We start from the raw sequence: 19,937 nt of genomic DNA, 5'->3' as shown, positions 1-19,937 counted from the left end.
GTCAAGAAAGACAGATGTGGGAAAACACTGCCTTCAAAATAAAGCGTCAGCATGCAGGGGAATCTGAGCCGTAAAATAGGAATCATACACTTTCCAGGTGAAAGTACATTCAAGGTTTAACAAGGTAAAAAGAGAAGTTCGTTTGTTATTCATGAATTAAATCAGATTGAAAACTGCAGCAACACCGCAGTCTGTGTTTCTCATCTGGACACATTCCAACACTGATGTCACGGCAGGTGTTTTCCATCAACGCAGAAAACCAAAAGTCATGGTGACTTAACTCATTCAGCTGTGGCAAGGAGGGGAAAGCTGCCCAGAAGGAGACATGTGGCACTTGTTGTTAAACAGATCAGATGGTTTAACTGCCACTGTGATTATTTATTATTGTTATTGTTATTATGCTCATGACTTTAGTTTCTACATTTTTTTTTATAATAATTATAGGAGAAGTATACATTATACATTTCCTTTATATGGGTCTTCATTTCATTTGAATCTGTGTTTACTTAATCAGGTTTAAACATCTAAAAGGAACATTTACATTTACAGATTATTTCTCCTGATGAGGTGAATCCACTGAAAACATTTTAGAAACTTACACTGTGAAAGATAAAATATAATATAGATTAATTGATACATAAACATAGAAAAGCAGTTTTAGATCAGAGATTTTTATTAGATTTTTTTTTTTTCATTTTGAAATAATTTAAATGTATGTTAAGCAGTATTTGATGTAGGCAGTTCCGCAAAGAGGCCCCTGGTGCTTGGATCCAGTCTGGTTGTTCCTGCTGTGCTCATGTGATAATGTAACCTCCCTACAGTATCCTGTGTGGTTCCAATTTATAATCATAGTGGAACATTCGTAGCCTCCAACACTGAGTTTTATTTTGAAAGTCCTCAGCAGAAGTAGTGTTTTCCAACCTGACTGCATTGACAGCAGCTGAGGGAGCCAACTGCGCGTAAAAGTTGTCCACTCCTCCCTCTCGGTCCATGAGGCTGATTTGGCTCCAGATATAAACACAGTGCTGCGCTCTGTCCGCGCTGCGCTCCTCCGTCTCCTCACAACCAGCGGGCACTTTGTCTCCAAGAGGCCGAAAAACCGAGAAAGAAGCGCAGGAGGCGACGATCTGTGGCACATTCCCCAGGATGGAGGTAACAGTACGACACTCAGGCGTAGTTTTCTGCTGCAGCATGTACTTTTGTTTTGTTTTGTTTTGTTTTAAGGCCACTTGAGCAGATGTTTTTGACATTTCATGCGGTGTTGTGGAGACATGCGTGGTTGAAATTAAAACATTACATCACAGGAGCTCAGGGAGAGACTTCATAGTATTTGTAATGGTCCGTGTGTTATTACTGTGATGTTTGTGGAGGGACACGGGCCTGCCTGTGCAGACATTTAAAAAATAATGATGTTGCATTTGTACCAGTATGAAGCAGATGTGTTGGCTACTCATTACTATAACAAATCTTAATGATCTCTACAGTATTAAGCTCTTAACTTTGATATGATATCTGATATATTACTCAAAATGACTTATGACGAACAATATATATTTATAGTATGTGTATTATATAATAGACAAGTTGCACGTGAAATGATGACTGTACATGTCTTTCCTGAGGGTTCACACACACACACACACACACACACACACACACACACACACACACACACAGCTCAACATGTTGATTCACCAAACCCAGCAGGATGTTGCCTCTGGTACCTCTTTGACTCAGTATCTTTGAGCTTCAGGCCGATACGGTGTGAGAGTAGATTGTGGTGACGACTTCATAACAAGCAACCACAGAGTGAGAGGAAGGAAATGCAGCTGCCAGAACATCTGTCAGGAGCCGCAGTTTGTGCGCTCTTGATAAACGCGTTGAGTTAGAAACATCAGCCTCTTTTCTTTTCACTGTCAGCGTTGCTTTTAACTCTGAATTATCTGATTATCAGCAATTTCGCCAGCTTTTTCTCCCAACTAGCCCTTACACACTCATCCTGAAGCTAAAAAAAAGAATACAAGTCCTTCCACACGTGTTTTTTCCTGCAGGGTTTGCTCGCAGGTTTGTGGCCTCCTCCCTGCAAAACAAGCAGACTTTTAACATAATTCTCTAGTATTTAATGTCATGTGGCGAATAGGAAGAGAAACGCCCATTTTCTTTCCCCACAGCACGCGAGGGAGCACATTAGCAATCTACCACAGAACCACTCTCATATCCTTACACCACTCAGCCACAGCACTTAGACGCGCTTTAGGCTCGTTCATATTGGATCTAAGAACTTAGTCTTCTGTCTCTGTTTTGGACCGCCACCAAATCTGGAAATGATAAATGAATGGTTAAACAAAATGGGTTTTTCTTGGGTAAACATTGTTTTCCGGCTCCCAATAGTTACAGTTTCAGTACTAGCTGATCACTGAGGTGATGAAAGCAAGTTCGGGTGTTATTGAGGAGTTCAGCTTCTTGACGAAACCTCACAAACCAAACAGGCTCAGTTTTCGGTAGAAGCTATTAGTCAAGCGATTTAGAGGCTGATGACAGTTAGCAGCGGTGCAGTTTAATTTGAAACAGATGCTAACTTGCTGCTTCTTAACTAGCTGATCTTGATAAACAACTACTTAACTAAGACACTAGAATTGAAGCCCTTGCCTTGGGTCAGTCACCATGAGTTTAGAGTCTTAAAACTTGAAGTTAAACCCATAAACAGCCCACACAGTCCAGTCAGGATCAGGTGTGGGACGTTTCAGACATCTGCCATCTGTCAGCGGTGTCCTGCAAATTCATTTTGGTCTGCTACCATTGACGACAGCCAAGCAATGCTTAAATTGAGTTTTGCCACAACAAAACAATAACTACAGCGATTTTTGAGCTGGTTGTGTGATTTAGTGTTGTCGCTGTTGACAATATAATCTTTGTTTTGCTTTAGATTTATGATCTGTCGCTTCCTGTTTACTTAGAATTTTTTACAATCTGACACCTGAAATGAATTTAAGCTAAATGGATCAGTTCTCCCAGATGTTCGCTGTCTGGAATAGTGTCGCTTTCCACTGCGGTCGCCTGAGTTGCTATTTTAGTGTGCTGCGATTTGCCTAAAGCACCTGTAAACAAGTGTTGAACTAGCCCGTAAAGTCAGTCTCCCACTCACTGTCACTTAGAGCGTTTCAGCTTCGATGATGTCACATATTTGAACACACATTCATTGTTTAAATGCCGCCGTGTGTTTCCATCTTTGAGAAACGGGCTCTTCATGTTCGCAAACATTGATTTACATCAGCTGCCTCCAGCCAGCCTGAAGGGGAGAGTAACGCATGGAAATTCTTAAGTTTTGTGTTTCCCGTGTTGGAAAGAGAAGCTATGAAGTACACAAACTGGAAATTTTATGTGTGTGTGTGTGTGTGTGTGTGCATGCACCTGAGGATTTGTACTGTGTGTGTGTTGGGCTAAGGGGTGGAGGTGGTGGTTTTCCTTTGATGGAAAAACAACACCACCGTGAGAGGAGTGAGTATTTGGGATTGCCTTGCCAACCATATGGTCTGCAGATTTATTATGTAATCCATAGTAAAGTTAAGAGACCAATAACACAGCCACTCAGTCTGTAACAGCCAGACGTTCTCTAACGAGTCAGTTTCCCCCTTTTCCTTTACAGCATTATGTCATTAAAGTAGTGTCACATTATTATCATTATTATTATCATGAAGGAATCAATAAGGTGTTTTTCAAAGGCGGTTAATGGTAATCAATAAGACTGAGTGCAGATATTTAGAACAAGGCCTGTAGATAGAGTGAAGAAACCTGAAAATATTCGCATGTAAGAAGCAGCGTTTCTACTGTTGTTCTTTAAAAAAATGACTCTGACCCATTAAGCGATTATCAAACTAGCTGTTGATCAATTTAGTGGTTTAAAACTAATCGGTTCATCGTTCCAACTCTATTTTTGAGCTGAATATCACAACCAGTGGTGGAATCTAACAAAGTATAACTCACATAATTACTGTACATAAAACAAATTCTGAGGTACTTGTACTTTACTTGAGTATTTCCATTTTCAGCTACTTCATTCTTCCATCATACTGCATTTTGCTGGCACTTCTACTTTTTACTCCACTGTATTTTTATGATAACTTTAGTTTATAGTTACTCAGAGTATTCAGTGTTAAAGGGCTCATGACACGTAACCAGTCGGATAGTGTTGTGGACGGGACGTTGAGTGGTGACTACAGAGAGAGGCAAAATCACAGCCAAAGTAGCATATTTTTAAAAATTCATTTATTTATTCAGAACAGGACAAACAATCCCTATGATTCAGGTAATTGAATTGAATTAAACTTGTTCCACCACCAGTGTCATGGTAACAAAACTCTGCTGCTGTAGCGTCCTTTCAAGCCTCGTGTGATTATAACGCAGACTAAAGCCTCTGCTGGTATTATGTTCAGAACCTGTCAGAACTGGACATTATCAGTGACAGATGCGGTCTGAAGTGTTGTGCTGTACATTAAGCTGTAAGTGTGTCAGTGCAGGATTAATGGTTCAGTACGAACATTAAACAGACACCCAACTGACTGTGAAGCTCGGAGGAATGTGAAGCATCAGCCTTGGAAAGCCCACGAAACTCTAGCCCGTTCTGCAAGTCATGGTGAAGTTATGGTTGGATTCCTGTTCAGGTCTTGCTACACAGCGGAGTGTATGCAAAAAAACAAAAAAAAAAGGTTAAATGCTTTCTGATTTTACATCTTATTTAAAAGATTAAGTCCTGTGATTAAAGGGCTTCTGAGCCGTGATAAGACGAGCTGGATGAAGAGCACACAGCGATGATAGGACAAACCACCAGCATCTCATGTGACTTTGCATTAGATCCCACTGATGCTTACTGTTGTGCTTATTCAGTAACATCCTACAAACCACATCAGCTTTCTCTGGCACTTACAATGTCTTTTGAAAGTCTACGCTGACAAAAAAAAATTGTTGCTATTGCAAAATCAGCCGGAAAAAAAAAAAAAGAAGCAAACAGCAGGAAGTGCTTGATTTTTGCAGAATCTACATATTCTCACTGTAGTTGCTGCAATTTTCCTTAAGTGTTTCGCAACATATTTAGTTTCCCCAGTGAAAACAGTGACAGTGTAAAAACTAAAACTAGTTTGGGGCTCATCATAAAAGTAACTTAAACTTAAAGTGGAGTTTTGTGTAGAAATGCCTCGATGAGCTATGCAAAATGCACAGTAAGAGTGAAGAAAGAGTGAGGTGATATTAATCTCTGTTGCATATCAACGTTTAGCAGCTGTGATGTGTCCCAAAAGTTCAAATGCACCAACGAAAGCTGAGGGGAAGGAGAACTATGACAATTCAAACCGCAGCACTGTTGACATTGAAGGTAGTGATGGTATCAGATGGAACATGCTCTTACAAACAGAAGAGGTAGTCGCTCAGATAATCAGCAGCTCACGCTCTTTGGAGAGTGAACACAAACTTAACAACCCAATCATTTAGATTGTTTTCAGAACATGTGTGATCGCCTCGAGTCAACCATAATGTTTTTGTCATGTGGGAATGTTTTACTCTCTGGTTTGGTGCCTTTTTTTTTTTTTAATATCTCTACATCTCATTCTCTTAATTGTGTGGAAGCCTGGCTCGTTTAAGGATATGTGCACCTTTACGACCAATCAAATGGTTCATAAAGCCTCATAATTCCGTAGATGCTTAAGCTGCTTTTCGTTTTTTTTTTTTTAGAGCGCTTGTTACTTCTTTTCTCAACCAATGTCATTATTTGCCACCCAGAAACTACAGATGACGTGTGTTTTTCTCTGAGTCGCACTATCAGGGATGAGGCTGTCGGGCTCGGCTCTCTAAGTTTCAGTCTGGAGCTGTGTGTGGGACGGAGAGATAGCAGGGGTGGGAACCACAGAAAAGATAGAGAGGAGGACACTGTAATCTGCAGAAGAAAAACACACATGCTGTTGGCTTTGAAGGATGCCATGGACGGTTGCATGGATCCACTGTCTAGAGAGCAATCCACACCGCACAACCGCTTTCCCAGTTTCGCTCTTCCAGACCAAGTTTTTTTTGAGACCTCTCAGAACAAACTTGAAGCAGGACATGATAGTGTCACCGAAGCTGGCCGCCTGAGTCGGCTTTACGCTGTGTCTGACATCTGCAGATTGTCAAACACATTGAATTTAGTCAGTATACAAACGTAAAACACAGGCAGATGGGCTTTGAGAACAGTGAGCAGGCAGAGGACGTGGAAACATCGTCATGACTTTATAACTTACTTCCAAGTCTCCCTGTTGAACAGTTAACCCATACTGCCGGCACCTCAACCATCCTTTTCTGCATTTGGCGCCCCGCCGTGCTCTTTAATTCCTTTTTTGGCAGAAAGGACTGCAAACACAATAAGTGCTTCAAGCTGCTTGTGCCCTTTTTTCAAAGTCACGTTGGTGTTATTACTTAAGGCAGCTAGATTATGAATAATTCCGATTCACTTATATGTGCATGATCATTTAAAGCAACATTATGTAGCTTTATTTTTAACCTTAAAATACCAGCTTTAGAATGATTTTGGTGGCACAGTGTCTTGTAACAGGGTGAATGGTGTCTCTGTCTCAGCCACTCCGCCCCACAATCGCTTGTTTCTGCACTACGTAACTTCAGTGAGCGGGTCGGATCACAGCGTTACATAAAAGCCTGTTTTTAACACGTAACATTGTTATGCTGTAATGAGTTTTTGTTTGTAGTTAGCACCTGACAAATTGTTACAGACCGGGGATTCGTACTGATGACAGTGGTGTTACACTCAGGAACTGTTGGGGGGGGGCCAAATAGCACAAAATGACAATTTCTACTTAATGTTGCACTAATGAGTGTGCTATTACATTGACAATTTGAGGAAAAATGGGGAAAATATTGAGAATTTATGTTGTCGTACCTTAATTTTAAGACATGTGCACGATGCAAGTTTGAGCGTGTTATCAAACCATTAATCTTTTGGAAGGATCAGGTGTACGATAGATGAGAAAAATCTAATTAAACTCAGTATCACAAAAGAGACAACTGAGACGAGTCCAAAGTAGTGATGGGACAATAAAGGATTTTATTGCAGAGCATGATTAAAAACACTCACAGCAAGTTGGTGATATCGTGAATCACAATTCTGTCGGACAGAGTAAACATGAAATAAGATTTTCATATAGTCCCATGCTTTAAACACCAACGCTAATTTTTCATTTGGTCGCCTGTCGCTATAACTTTCTGGGAAAAAAGTCAAGAGAGTGAGGAAGGAAGACGGAGAGCAAATGTAATGTGAATAAAACTGTAAAACACTACAACCTGTTGTAGTGGATGTGTGGTTGTTTAACAACTCCGATGAACCCAGGCTGCTGACTTCTTTTGTTTGGATTGAGAGACAATAAGCAGCAGGAGTTACATACTGTGCGTTTGAGATATTAAATTGAATAACCGTCACTTTCTAGCGGTGAATCTACTCATTTGACCTGCCACATATGTTGCCCCATTTATTCCCATGATGGAATAAAATATCTGATCTTGAAGTATGCATGTCCCACATCTGCCACGGATGCCAAACCCTGCGACGCTGGTTCCCTGCTGGAACTTAACAACGTCGTAGTGAAGGGAAGGTGCCGCCCTTCGCTGAATGAAGTCATCTCAACGTCTGTGTGGCTCAGCCTCCACGTTAACCATCTGATCTACCGTCCAGATGGTTTTCGTCGCCGTGATTAGTGGATCCGAGTGGATGAGAATACCAGAACACCGCTTAGGATCCCTGACAGAAGCCTGCATCCAAGTTTTCTTGCTTGGGCTCAAACATTTGGAAGAAAGTGCTGTCTGCTGTGCGATGTTTACATTTTTTTGATATCATTTCTCACTCATCATTTACTCTCCGTTTTAACACCCTTTCTCATTGCACAACAGTTCAGATTATCTTAATCAGTCCACTGTGGTTATCATATTGAAATATCACAGTGCGTTCCATGAGCAGGCCTGGCTCTGTCATCTGTGCTCATACCGTCATAATTTGCTTGTCAAATTACAGTTAAGCAGCATACCTCAAAGGCATGAAAAAGGTCTGGGCTTGTTGTTGCATTTAGAGAAAGAGATATTTCGGTCGTGTTGTATTTCTTGGTAAAACTTTATCAGCAGTTTTCAGTTCTCAGGTCACCTGGATTTATTTTCTTTCTGTCTGGATGCTTATTGTTGTTCTTCATACTAGTTCCCCCACCCTACAGTACTGGTCTGTGTCTGCAGCACCTCCCATTTCCCTTTAGACAGAGGCAGCAATGACTCTTGGATGAGTGTGTCTGTTTACCTCATTGCTCCGTTTGAAGGCCTACTTCCACACATATAACGTATGTGAAAACACCCAAACACGGTGCCAGCGAGGGCAGTGGAAAAGTGAGATATTCAGATGAGGTCTGGTCCAAAAACACATCATGTTTTCCTGGAAAGGCAGCAAGCGAGAAGGTGCCTGTCTGCGCTCTCACCACTTAACAAGTGTAGGCAGCAGAGGGGATCTGCTCACTGTGGTGGTTTTCCCCGTGCAGAACATGCTGACTTGTGAAAACAGAGTCTGCACACTCAACCTGAAGCCATTACGCTTGGAGGGCTTATTGAACAAGATCTTGCTGAACAGCTGTGCTTTGGTGTGCTGTATTTATCTTCACTTTCACAGATTTGCACTGTGTGGGGCTCACCAGCGAGAGCTTACGAAGATTGTGAGTGAACGCGTTCCTAGAGAAGGGTTAAAGATCCTGAGCCAGACATGATCTTCATCAGCTCCACGGTAGATTACATGGCCTGCTGCTCTCTGACCGCCGCTCTTATATCAGGCAGATATGGGAGGATTTACTGAGACCAATATCATGTGCTTTTTCTCCCCTGCCTCTGGAAATTGAAATCACAGGAACAGACAAAAGCAGGCTTTGTCAGATCGGTTTCTCTCTGTGTTCTGTTTCCACATTTGCTGGTCATACAGTAAACCACGTGTCTCTGTCCTCAGACTGGAAATTAAGGCGCTGGTCGATATTAACCTTCATTTATCCGAACACAGCTCATTGAGGACGCACGCACCTTTTCACTTTTTGCACCCACAAGCAAATGAACTCATCTAACTTTAAGCGTACCTGACACACACTGTGCATGCAGACCCTGCACATGCAGTGAGTAGCTGGTAATAAATGGTGGTAATAGATAATATAGATAATGGTAATAGAAAATCGCTGAAAAGGAAGACTTGGTGCCAAAAAGTAAAGCAACATCAGTTATCTGGAATTATTTTCAGCTACAAGAAGGATGACACCGACCAAACACGTGTTCTGTGTTGACAGCGCGTTGCATCCGTTGCCACAACAAGAGGTAACACAACTAATTTGTTTGACCATTTACGCCAGTAACACACAGCTCAGTATGACATGTTAATGGTCCACAAGATAGCAGCAGTGCAGCATAACATAAAGTGCTACTCAGTTCATCTGATGAAAATTCCTGTATTTTTTCATATCGCAATATATATCACAGGGTTAAAAAAAATCACAATGTCAGTTTTTTCCAATATCATGCAGCCCTAGCTGACAGTGTTTAAGATTTCTTTGTTATTCTGTTATACAAAACATCTGCGGTACAATTTTGGCCCGTTGCTAAGATGCCATTAAATGTCACTGTCATCAAACTAACTGCTGTCAGTGTCGGATGTTGTGTTCATTCCTGGTGTCGTGTGGAGCCTGTAGACCTAGTTTAGTCACAATCCAGAGCTTGAAACATTCACAGATGAAGATGGATTATTGCAATATGATACAATACATTTGGTTTAATCAACTGGTAACAGTGACTGCAGACTGCAGGCTGCTCATGGCACCTTGTGAACAGAGGATTTATTGAGGAAAAACAGCCGAAGAAATGATTTGTTTTATAGGCATTGACACTGTAGTGATCTGTTCTGCAAATTAAGTGTCATCTGAGAATTTAACCACATCATGTATTCCCAACTGGCCTGGAGATTCAAACTAACAAATTATATGATTTATGTTGTCATAAGGTCTCATTGTGCAACTTCAGGGAACTGTTCTCCTGTTCTCCTTTTCAGAAGAAATAATTGACTTTTCATGCTATTAACTAATGGAAAAGCTTTTCAAAAGACATATATATTTTAATAGAGACGCCGTCAAGTCTCTTCTGTATGTGTAATTGTTAAGTAAGCAACATCTAAAGGAGTTTCCGGGGTGGTTCAGAAATAGCTTGTATGGCTCGTTTCTGGAAAAACCTCAATCACATGGGTGCTTTAAGTAGCTCTTTTTTTTCATCGCTTCCTTGTTTAGGCATGCTCAATCGCTCTGTATGCTAGTTCACAGTATGTTTCAGATGTGGTCTTACATATCCAGGGACAGTCTCTCTTAGGAGCCGAGGGGTTACAGAGCAGAGCTCTGATCCAGGCTGCCTACACAGCTCTGGGGCTTTTTCCCAGGCCTACAGCCCCAGAAATAGTTTGCCTGCTCTCTCCTGCAGTGAACCAAAGTTTCCCACTCTTCCACAGAGATCAGGGTCCCAGCTGAGTTAACCATGTGCAGAACTGATAACCCACTGAAGGCCTTGGCTCGGCTTCGCTCACTGAAATAACATGACCCTTGTTATCTGAATGAAGTAGTGAAATCATTTGAGTCCGTTTGTGTTGTTACTTTCAATTTACTTCCAGCAGGCAAATAAAAGATTAGTATTCCTTTTTTATATTATAGATTTTTGTTTAAGGCTGAGGACAGTGCCTCAGAGGAAGGTTCTTGTTCAAATCATGGCGGATAAAAAGCTTATAACAAAATATGTATTCTCAAACGTGGAAGTTTTAATGCTTGTAATACACTCCTATGACATTTTTACTTTTAACATGAATAAAACTGCATTTATCAGCTTATATACTGTCCTCGAGGTAAATGTAGTTGAAGTCAGGGGAGGTATTTGCATCGAGTCCGACGTTATATTCCGTCTACATGAAGGAGCTCATTAAAGATAAGAACCCGCTATGAAAGGACGCAGAGAAGGATGTTAATGGATCTGAAATGACTTCTGTTAAAACCAGAAGGTTGTTGAATAATTAATTCAGCTGAAGCTTTTTAAAACTTCATACAGCTCTGACATTTTTGTTAGTCACTTTAGCAATATTCCCAGAACATGGAAAATATGATCTTTGTTACACATGACCAAAATGTTTTGGTCAGCCTCAATCTATATCTAGACATAAGATGTTTTTACTGCGAAATTACTTAAAAATTATTAAACCAGGTGTCAGGAATAGAGGTGACTTACTGGAAGAAAAACAAAGAAAAGGTTGATTGCATGTTTAGAGATCCCCCCTGTGTGTCATGTAAATAAAATTAGACTATAAAAAAACTGAAACTCTGATTTTCTCCACCCAAAACATCTGAGCAGCAGTTTAATCAGACAAAGCCCTGCTTCCTTTGCCAGCGCTGTTGTGACTAGAGCTTGTGCTCCCTCTGAAGGAGGCATTTGTTTTTTTGGAAGGACAGGAAAGAGTTAAACAATTATAGGTTACAAAATAATGGTGTGGAGAGTGGGTGGTCCCCGATGATTACTATTTATCACGGATGAGAAAAGAGAACTCAGGAAAAGGGCTGGGATGTGGATTAGGACACGGAGGCGGCGCGGAGAAGCGCTAACAGAGGCACTGCGGGGCCAGCTGATGCTGTAATACGATTGGGTGGAGGGAACAAGGTGGTGAGGTCATGTTGAGAACAAGGGGGAAAAGAAAAATAAAGCTTGTGATTAAAGTTTGGAATGTGTGTGTCTGTGAAGCTTGGGAGATTCATGTTTCCATGGCTGAAACTGTGCAGAGAGGGAGGGAACTGAGAGTGCACACACCCAGGAAATGTGACAGAATTGGCAGCTGTGAGGAGGAGAGGCATGAGCTTTTTAGTGGTCAATAAAAGTAGGATGGAAATGAGATGTAGTATTACGGCTAGAGAGCGAAAGGGAGGAGTACCACAAGCAGTGACCGTACAATGAAAATAATTAAAAGGCGACGTGACGCATGAGAATCTGCTGGCGGAGCTCATGTTGTGAACAAACACCTCGACCCATTCACAGTCCAAATACTTGGCACAAAAATAACGAGAACTGGGAAAACAAAGCGTGTTGTTTTCAAGGCTTACATTCGTGCGCATTCCAGCCTGCAGTCATCAGCCAACTTATCACTTAGGCCACAGATATGTGGAGTGAGTTAATGGTCATCAAAAGGCGGCGTGGAGGAGGGGAGTTTAGCAATCAGCTTGGGACTAGTGGGAGAGACTCAAAGTAAAGAGGCCAAGAACTGATAACAGTGTGAGGCTGCAAGGACAGGTCCCTCCTGTCACAGGCTGCAGCGTGATGCTGAACAGCTGTAGAGAGAAGGGAGGGGGGTCACTTCCGGTCTTCTAACCCTCAAAATACGCTCTGTATCAGGAGAGATGAGCTCCTCCAAGGACGGCACTGAACATCACACTGGTGAAGTGGTTTTGTAGTCTGCACGCTCACTCTCCCCGCTGTGTTTCTCAACCTGTCTACGAGGAAGTAAAATGCGTTCTTTATCTGAGAACATCTCCCGGCTCCGCTGCAAAATAGCTCTCTGCAGATCCCATGCTTAATGAGAATGCATTGTTCTTTTTAGCTTGCCTCGCTCAGCAAGTCACTGCCCTAAATATCATTCACTTGTTGTGCTTCATTGCCATGTTGCCTCAATTTTCCAGAGCCCAATTCATGTCTTCAGATTGCTTCTTTAGTCCAGCTGACCATCCAGAACCCAGAGACTCTAAATATACTATCATAGATGACATAGAAAAGCAACATAAGCTTACATTTAGGTAGCTGGAATTAGAACATCTGCTTGTCATTGCTCGGAAAATGACTGAAACAATGAATCGATTATCAAAATAGTCCTAGCTCAACCCAATACAAATTAAAATATAGTTTGTACAATCTTGAGACACTTTGCTGTAAATTCATGTTATCACAGCATTTTTTCTAAGAATGCTATCTGTTATCTCATCTCTCATCATCTAAACAAAGAGTTTAAGGTACAAAATGTTAAAGTACACGTAAGATGCATGTGTGCATGTGTTTGTTGACTGCTATTTTGTATAACTGTGGAATGATTACCTAATCTTTGATGTCTGTTTTGTCTGATAATTCAGTGTTTGATGATAAATAAATCATCCTCCATCAGTGCATTAACATTTGATAACCCGTACGAGAAGAGGTTATGATAGTGCTCAGCTGAAGCTGTTTCCCAGTAGCGCCACTCTGAATGTATGCACTTAAGCAGTTTGTCAGAAGGAAGTGAAAGAAAATGTCATGCAAAGAATCCTTCAAATGAAGTGTTTTTACCTGATCTCCTCTCATATATCACAGATATTGCCTTTAGCAGTGATGCCATCAACTCTTGAGAGGCAACACAGAAGTTTGTAACAAACAAAATATAAAGACTGTTGATAACAAAGTATTTGTCAGCCGTTTCATTTAATGTCTCTCTTTTCCAGGAGAATTCTCCATCCAAGCCATCTGTGGCTGAGCTGGCTGGAAGGTTCAAAGGTCACATTCTACCAATGCCCACCTCAAATGATGAGGTACTTTATTTTTATATATTATACCGTATGTTAGAGTATCTGCACAGAATTACGCAAATCCAGATGAGGTACTTGTGTATGGACTGCTTGTGATCACAGACCTTTCTCTTTCTAGCTGCCATTTCGAAGACGACCTCCGTGTTCCCTGAAGTTGAAAAATCAAAAAGAGGACAATGAGGAATCAGACGTAAGTAGATTTGTTCCCTTACTAACCCATGTGCTACAAATCTGTTTTCTTGACGTACAAAGGAGGTCTTCGACCAGAGAACAGGCTGGGATTTGTTCGGGCCGACTGAACACTGCAGCATCACAATATCAACACAGCAGACAGTGTGCTGTCTTTAATCTGGGAAAGATGTGTTTGTGATGCTGTTTTTGTTTTTCAGCTAACTGATCAAACAAAGTGCACAAACAGATATTTGTATTATGCAAAAATAAAGTTAGTGTTAACTTTCCATGTGTCAAAGTGGAGGCTGTGATGTGTCTTTTCATGAACTCCACCCTGACTTTGTTCTTTTGCAGAAAACTATCGTCTCCCCAAATCCCTTTAAAATCAAGATGAAGAACTCGCCCATCATCGAGAAACTTCAGGTAGGTGAACTTCCCAACACTTAAAGGTTTTGCGCAGGAAATGGGGAAACAAGTACCAGCATCACCAATGAAATGCTGTTGGAGGATGTAGTCAGGGTCAGGTCATGTGACCATGAAATGTAGTTAGTAACTGAATGCAAACAACATAACCATTTTATGATTTGTGACATAATCCATTAGATTACAAAAAATGTAAATTAGTCTGAATACGACTCAAGCTTGAGTTCTGTTGTTATTGTTATGTACCAAAAACAGGGAACAAAAGTAGAAGTCAAACTGTTGTTTTGTTTGTTGTTTATTAAAAAGGCCGTAAAATAGAAAAGGTTAAATTATGCTCAAGAAATAAACTGTACACACAAACACTGCCACAGTAACATGGCTGTAAACATCCCAAAACTATTTCATGCAAATTGTGAGTTTTGCATATCCGGCATTTACAGTTGGTCAAATCACTTTAGAACCAGCAGTTGCACAAAGTACGTTTGTACTGAGCGTATTCAGCATCATGTGCTGTTTCCTTCGAGTAACTCGTTGTTGCTGCTCTTTTTGAATCAGAGGTCACATGAAGGGTTTTGCTCTTGTAACATCTTCAATCTTCAGTGTAAATAAAAACTAATAAAAACTCCACTCTCAAGACAAATCACACAAATATAGTGGTTGAATCACAAATAACAAAACTGGCAACTTTATAGGAGCAATTTATGTAGAATATAGTAGAACATGTCCAGCATATTCATATAACAAAACCTTTCATCACAATTCAATTAATCTTCGTCAGTGTAACTATAATTTATTTATACAAATGTAATCTGGACTGACTGTAGTTATTTTTTATTTTGCAATCTGAGCATGCCATTCAGATTGCATGTGCTACCACCCAAAACTGGATGTAGTACACAGGCAGAAGTGAGGAGACTGAGAGATATTTGAGCCATTACTGCCACCCACTGTTCAGTTGACACTGGTGCCAGAGCTGCTTGCATGCTGAGAAAAAGGGGAAGGACTTGTCCCTGATGCCACAATCTGCTCAGATTAATGAGCTAAGTGGATAATGGGCCACACAGCCTCTGGTAAGGCTTTAACTCCACACCGTCGTTCGTTTAGTTAGCAGTTCACACGGTTGGCAGCCATGGGACAAAAGGGCTGCCGCTTCTCCCTCTTCCTCTTCTCCCCGGTGCAGGTAGGGTACCATCCTCTGAACCTGAGCAGTGGTCGGGGGAACGAACTTTTCTTTTAGATCTTTAGATCTGAATGAGTGAATACAGCATGATGTTGACTGTTAAAAGGTAATGCCAGGATGTACTGCCAACAGGTGTGCATTCAAAGCAGGAGGGTGGCAGGTGCCAGCAGATTAGTCTCCAGTGTGTTTAACCTGTATAATACTTATGATTATATTCTTTAAATGTATAGATTTCAAACTTAGATACACATTTTAAGTAATAATATACCATGCTGTGACTAGATATACTATCAGTTCTTAATTTTCTAAATTTAAAATAAGTTTTGTTATTGAAATAGGTTTTTAAGTGAAACATCCATGATTAAAGTCGCATGACGATGTTTAATCTTTCCTTCACAAATCTATTATATTTCCTAATAGACTGACGTTTTTGTTGAATTAGCCTGGCTCCCTCTCTGAAACAATCTCAGGTTTTACTCTCGGTTTAACTTTGAAGTATATTAATGCTGAACATAGCTGTTTAAATAAATTCAGCCCCATTGTTTTACAGTTAATTTTTCATGAGAACACAGTGTGCTGAAGAGATTATAGTGTCCAGGCTTCAGGATCTTCCTTCCCCCACCCTGCAGGCCAATCTTGCCCTGTCACCCACCGCTCTGCTGCCTTCACCCAAGAGTCCCGAGGTGAAGCTACAGCCGGCACCGTTGTCCCCCACCACACCCTGCAGCCCGCTGAGCCCCACGCTGCGGCCCTCGCGTCAGTCCAGTGAGGAGGAGGATGCCGTCAGCTTCAGCAACCCTCCTGAGGGCACACCACTGCCGAGCTTCAACAAGGTAAACATACGGAATGCTGCTCATTAGCATCACGATCTCAAGGACAAATGGATCCGGGCTATTTTGGTGTTGGACTACTTATGTGATCATGTTGAAGATCGTGACTTTCACGGTGACACAGTCTCCCCAAAATCACTGAGTTCTGAGTCATTCAGTGATACGCATGAGCTGCTGTCACATTGAAGCGTTTCTCACGCTATTCGCTGAGTGAGCCGTGACGTCAGAGCAGGCACATGGTCCCCGTCCCCGTTGACGCGTTTTCTCAGTGGGTGTTCTGCATCTTGTCTTTAAGCAGGCCTTGGATAAGCTGCAGCAAGATGCCCCTGTAGTGCATGAGAGCTGCTGCAAGGGGGATTGAAGATGTAATCCCCTTAGCCTAGTTAGAGTCTCTAGGTACCATTTTGTGCAGTGCTCTCACGCATATGCTAATTAAACTTGGACAGTGGCCAAAAATCATTCAGGAAAAACAAATTAACTGATGCCGAATATAGATTCTTTGCAGTTTAATAAATATAAGTTGACTTGATTTTGTTTGAAAACATGATCTCTTCTGGTTCTCACCGAAACAGACTCGTGCACGGCTTTCCTTCAAGAGGCGCCCGCCCACGAGACAGCACCGGAGGTCGGCTGGAGAGGAGTCTCTGTCCCCATGCGAACTGTACAGCCCCAACGGAAATGGGGACACGGACCAGGTTTTGGACAGCCCAGCAGAGGAAGCCGAATATGGACAGAAAGAAGCTGAAGAGAGGGACAGGGACTGTGAAAACACAGAGGATGAAGCACTTCAGAGTGACCGAGGCCAAAGGAGAGATCCAGAGGAGGAGCAGGAAGCGGAACAGCCCCACAGTTCAGAGACTGTGGGGGAGAAACAGCAGCCTTCAGAGCCATGCCCTGCCAAGCAGATAGAGGGTGATGCTGAGACAGAGGACGGGCAGGAGGTGATGGGTCAGGAGGAACACAAAGCAAGACATGAGCTGTGAATGTTTGTGTAAGAGAAAGAATATACATATGGATAAGTTATTCTATGCTTTTGATCAGAGAACTCTTTTGAAAGCTACTCCTGTCTCAAATGTCTTGGCCCTGTTTGAAGTCCCTCTGCTACCATCTCCCGGCCATCGATAGAACAGGTCTACAAACACTGGAGGCTCACGAGAAGCAGCTGATGTCCACACACGGACACGAGCGTCACAGTCGATACTGTCTCCATTATCAGGCAGAGGACATTTGTGTCACGTTGACCAGACTCCTCTTTTTCCACGATCATTTTTTTTTTCTTTTCCAAGATTCGACACGAGTCAAAGACATTGTTAAGAGTGCACTTCCATGTCAGAAGTCTCCATCACATGCACAGGACTTTTGGAAATACTGAATGCTGGGCTGGCGAAGGCAAACAAAAATATATTAGAAATATATTATTAGATTCACGTAGCAGATATATAATGTTCTGACATCATAACAAATCACTTTAGGTCGAAATTTATGTAAATTGCTTATTTAGTTTTATTTGGGTGTATGTCTGTCTACTTCTCTGCTTGTCTTCTATTTTGTATTCTATAAAATATCTAAATCACAGAGCTACTGTGGAGGCTCAGGTCCTCTGATGTTATAAATGCACAGAAATGTTAAGAAAATAAAACAGCCTCCTTCTCAAGTAAGAAAAACAGGCTGAGGTTACATGTGTTTGGTCGAACACATGTGGTTCACATTACTTTGAAATGTAGTCAGGTATAGAAATAGCTTGACATGGCAATTATTTTAACTTTATCCATCAGATTACAAATCAAAACAAAACAAAACAAAAAACCCACATAATCTGATCTGAAGATTTATTTGATCATTTTTTGGATTTGTTTCAAATCAAACATTGCAAATATTCCACATAAATATTTGTTTTTCACTTTAAACATCTCAAGACTAAACAGATGTTGTCCAGTAATATCAATGATGATGATGATGATGCCTACGTGTTGAAGTCTCTGCTGATCACAGTTCTCCTGTAGACAGCCAAACTTCCCCCTTCTCCCGCTGGATGAAAGAGAGGTTAATGTTACTCGGTTTGTTAATTCAGTGGCAGCTGATAAAACATTCATTTCTTATCTTAAATTACTGAGAGGCTGGAATATTTGTTCAGAACAGAATCAAGTATTTTGTTGTGTTTGACATAAAAAATTGTCAGATGCTAATTTTAATTACGTGCACCTTGGTGTTTTTTTGTTTTGTTTTTTTTGATTATGTTGATTTTTGCTTACTGCTTTTCATTTCCATGAAGTACGCCACCTTAAATGAATGGAGTGAAATAAAATGGTAATTCAGTCCAGTCAGCAGACTAGAATCTTAAATATTGTCTTAATCGTGGCAATGCTTTGATTTTTGGGGCGAAAGAGTTTTGTTTTTTGTTTTTTTTTTACAGCTTAACTGTGCTTGTTGTAGTTAAAAACAGTAATAGAAATAGTAATTGTTTATGTAACTTGCACTTTCTGAGGTTTTTTTTTCCCTGAGTACAGAGGAACGCACCCCTGCTGGGAAAAAAAAACATCACAGACCAGTTTTGGTTTTGGTTCCGGTCCGTGCTGGTTTTTCCAGAATGGACCACAAGCCCTGGACCTCCACTGAGCCTAAAACTGATTAGCAGCATGACTGCACCTGTTAGTGTAGGACAAGTTACAGCTTGAAGATTTTTACAACTACATGGAATCATGTTTTTTTTTCCTCCCCCCGCTGTAGCTTTTTCAGTTTTCAGCCTGAGCAGAGGTCTAATTGCAATAACTCAAAACAGCTGTGTGCCTGCAGGGCCAGAGGATATTCTAACAATCCTTGAACCTTTTCAAAAATATTTTTAAATGAATCAGAGAATTGCTTTGATATCGCTGTGTACTTGTACGACCTGATCTTTAAGGACACTGCACCTTTTCCTCAGGGTATTACCAGCATGGTTTTCTAATCCATACATGTGTACACCTGTGATATGTCGCCCTCTGCTGGGCTCCATGTAGAACTGCAGTAATTCATAATGGTAAAAATGTATTCCAGTCTCCCTGAAATTTGGAGGCTACTTTATCTGCAAACTGCATCTTGAATTAGGCTTGTGTGACTTAATTTGTGTGTAAAATCCCCATGTTTAAAAACATGTTCATTGTCTTTTTAGAACTGTTTTTTATACAGAATGAAGTTAAAAGCAGGTGCAGCAACAGGTGACATAATATGAGTTGTGTGTTTCTCACTGTGAAGGAAGATCTAAACTAAACACAAGCAAGAGAGCAACAGCCATGTGACCCCTCACACACAGACCACATGCTTTGCTTAAGTAAATATTAATCAGTCGTAAAATCTTCCAGACCTTCACCAGCAGGGAGAAAAGCTGGATAAGGTGTCACCTGACAGTGACACTTAAATAAAAGTATGTGTTTACACGCAGTTTCTACTAAATCTATCTCGACCGTAAGAAGCTTAAGTCGATCTACAGAAGATACATGTCCTGTTCATGGTCCGGGTCACGTCCCCTCCCAACACAGTTTCTATCTCTCTGTACGTCTTGACAACGCCTTCCCACGTCAGCTGTGTCGAAACTTGAAGAAACTCACCTGGCTGCTGCGGGACGACCGACGTAGGAAGAAGTCTCTGTCCTCGTCCGGGAATCAAAACGTTTCCCACGGTCTGTAAAGTCTGAACCCGCTGTGTGACGTGCTGTTTTTGAGGAAGTAGGTTTGTTTCAAAAAAACA

General features: G+C 41.2%; 1 protein-coding gene and 1 long non-coding RNA gene across 2 annotated transcripts; one reads left to right on the top strand and one right to left on the bottom strand.

The window, feature by feature from the left end:
- The first annotated feature begins 949 nt into the window (after window positions 1-949).
- zgc:153184 (uncharacterized protein LOC751652 homolog) lies at window positions 950-19,765 on the top strand. Its single transcript, XM_037072777.1, has 6 exons — window positions 950-1,152; window positions 13,527-13,613; window positions 13,729-13,800; window positions 14,136-14,204; window positions 16,014-16,217; window positions 16,787-19,765. Exons 1-6 carry the CDS (start codon window positions 1,147-1,149, stop codon window positions 17,195-17,197), a joined length of 849 nt encoding a protein of 282 aa, XP_036928672.1. The 5' UTR covers window positions 950-1,146; the 3' UTR covers window positions 17,198-19,765.
- On the bottom strand, window positions 18,027-19,936 carry LOC119005222. The gene is made up of 2 exons (XR_005070414.1): window positions 19,799-19,936; window positions 18,027-18,242 (listed from the first exon to the last, which is right to left on the bottom strand). It is a non-coding gene; the product is annotated as an uncharacterized LOC119005222 (long non-coding RNA).
- Between the last annotated feature and the right edge of the window lies 1 nt (window position 19,937).

This window comes from Acanthopagrus latus, chromosome 2, assembly GCF_904848185.1.
Source record: "Acanthopagrus latus isolate v.2019 chromosome 2, fAcaLat1.1, whole genome shotgun sequence".
In the NCBI taxonomy this organism is placed as follows: domain Eukaryota; kingdom Metazoa; phylum Chordata; class Actinopteri; order Spariformes; family Sparidae; genus Acanthopagrus; species Acanthopagrus latus.
The sequence above is the reverse complement of the archived record's forward strand: the minus strand, read 5'-3'. Positions and strand labels throughout refer to the sequence as shown.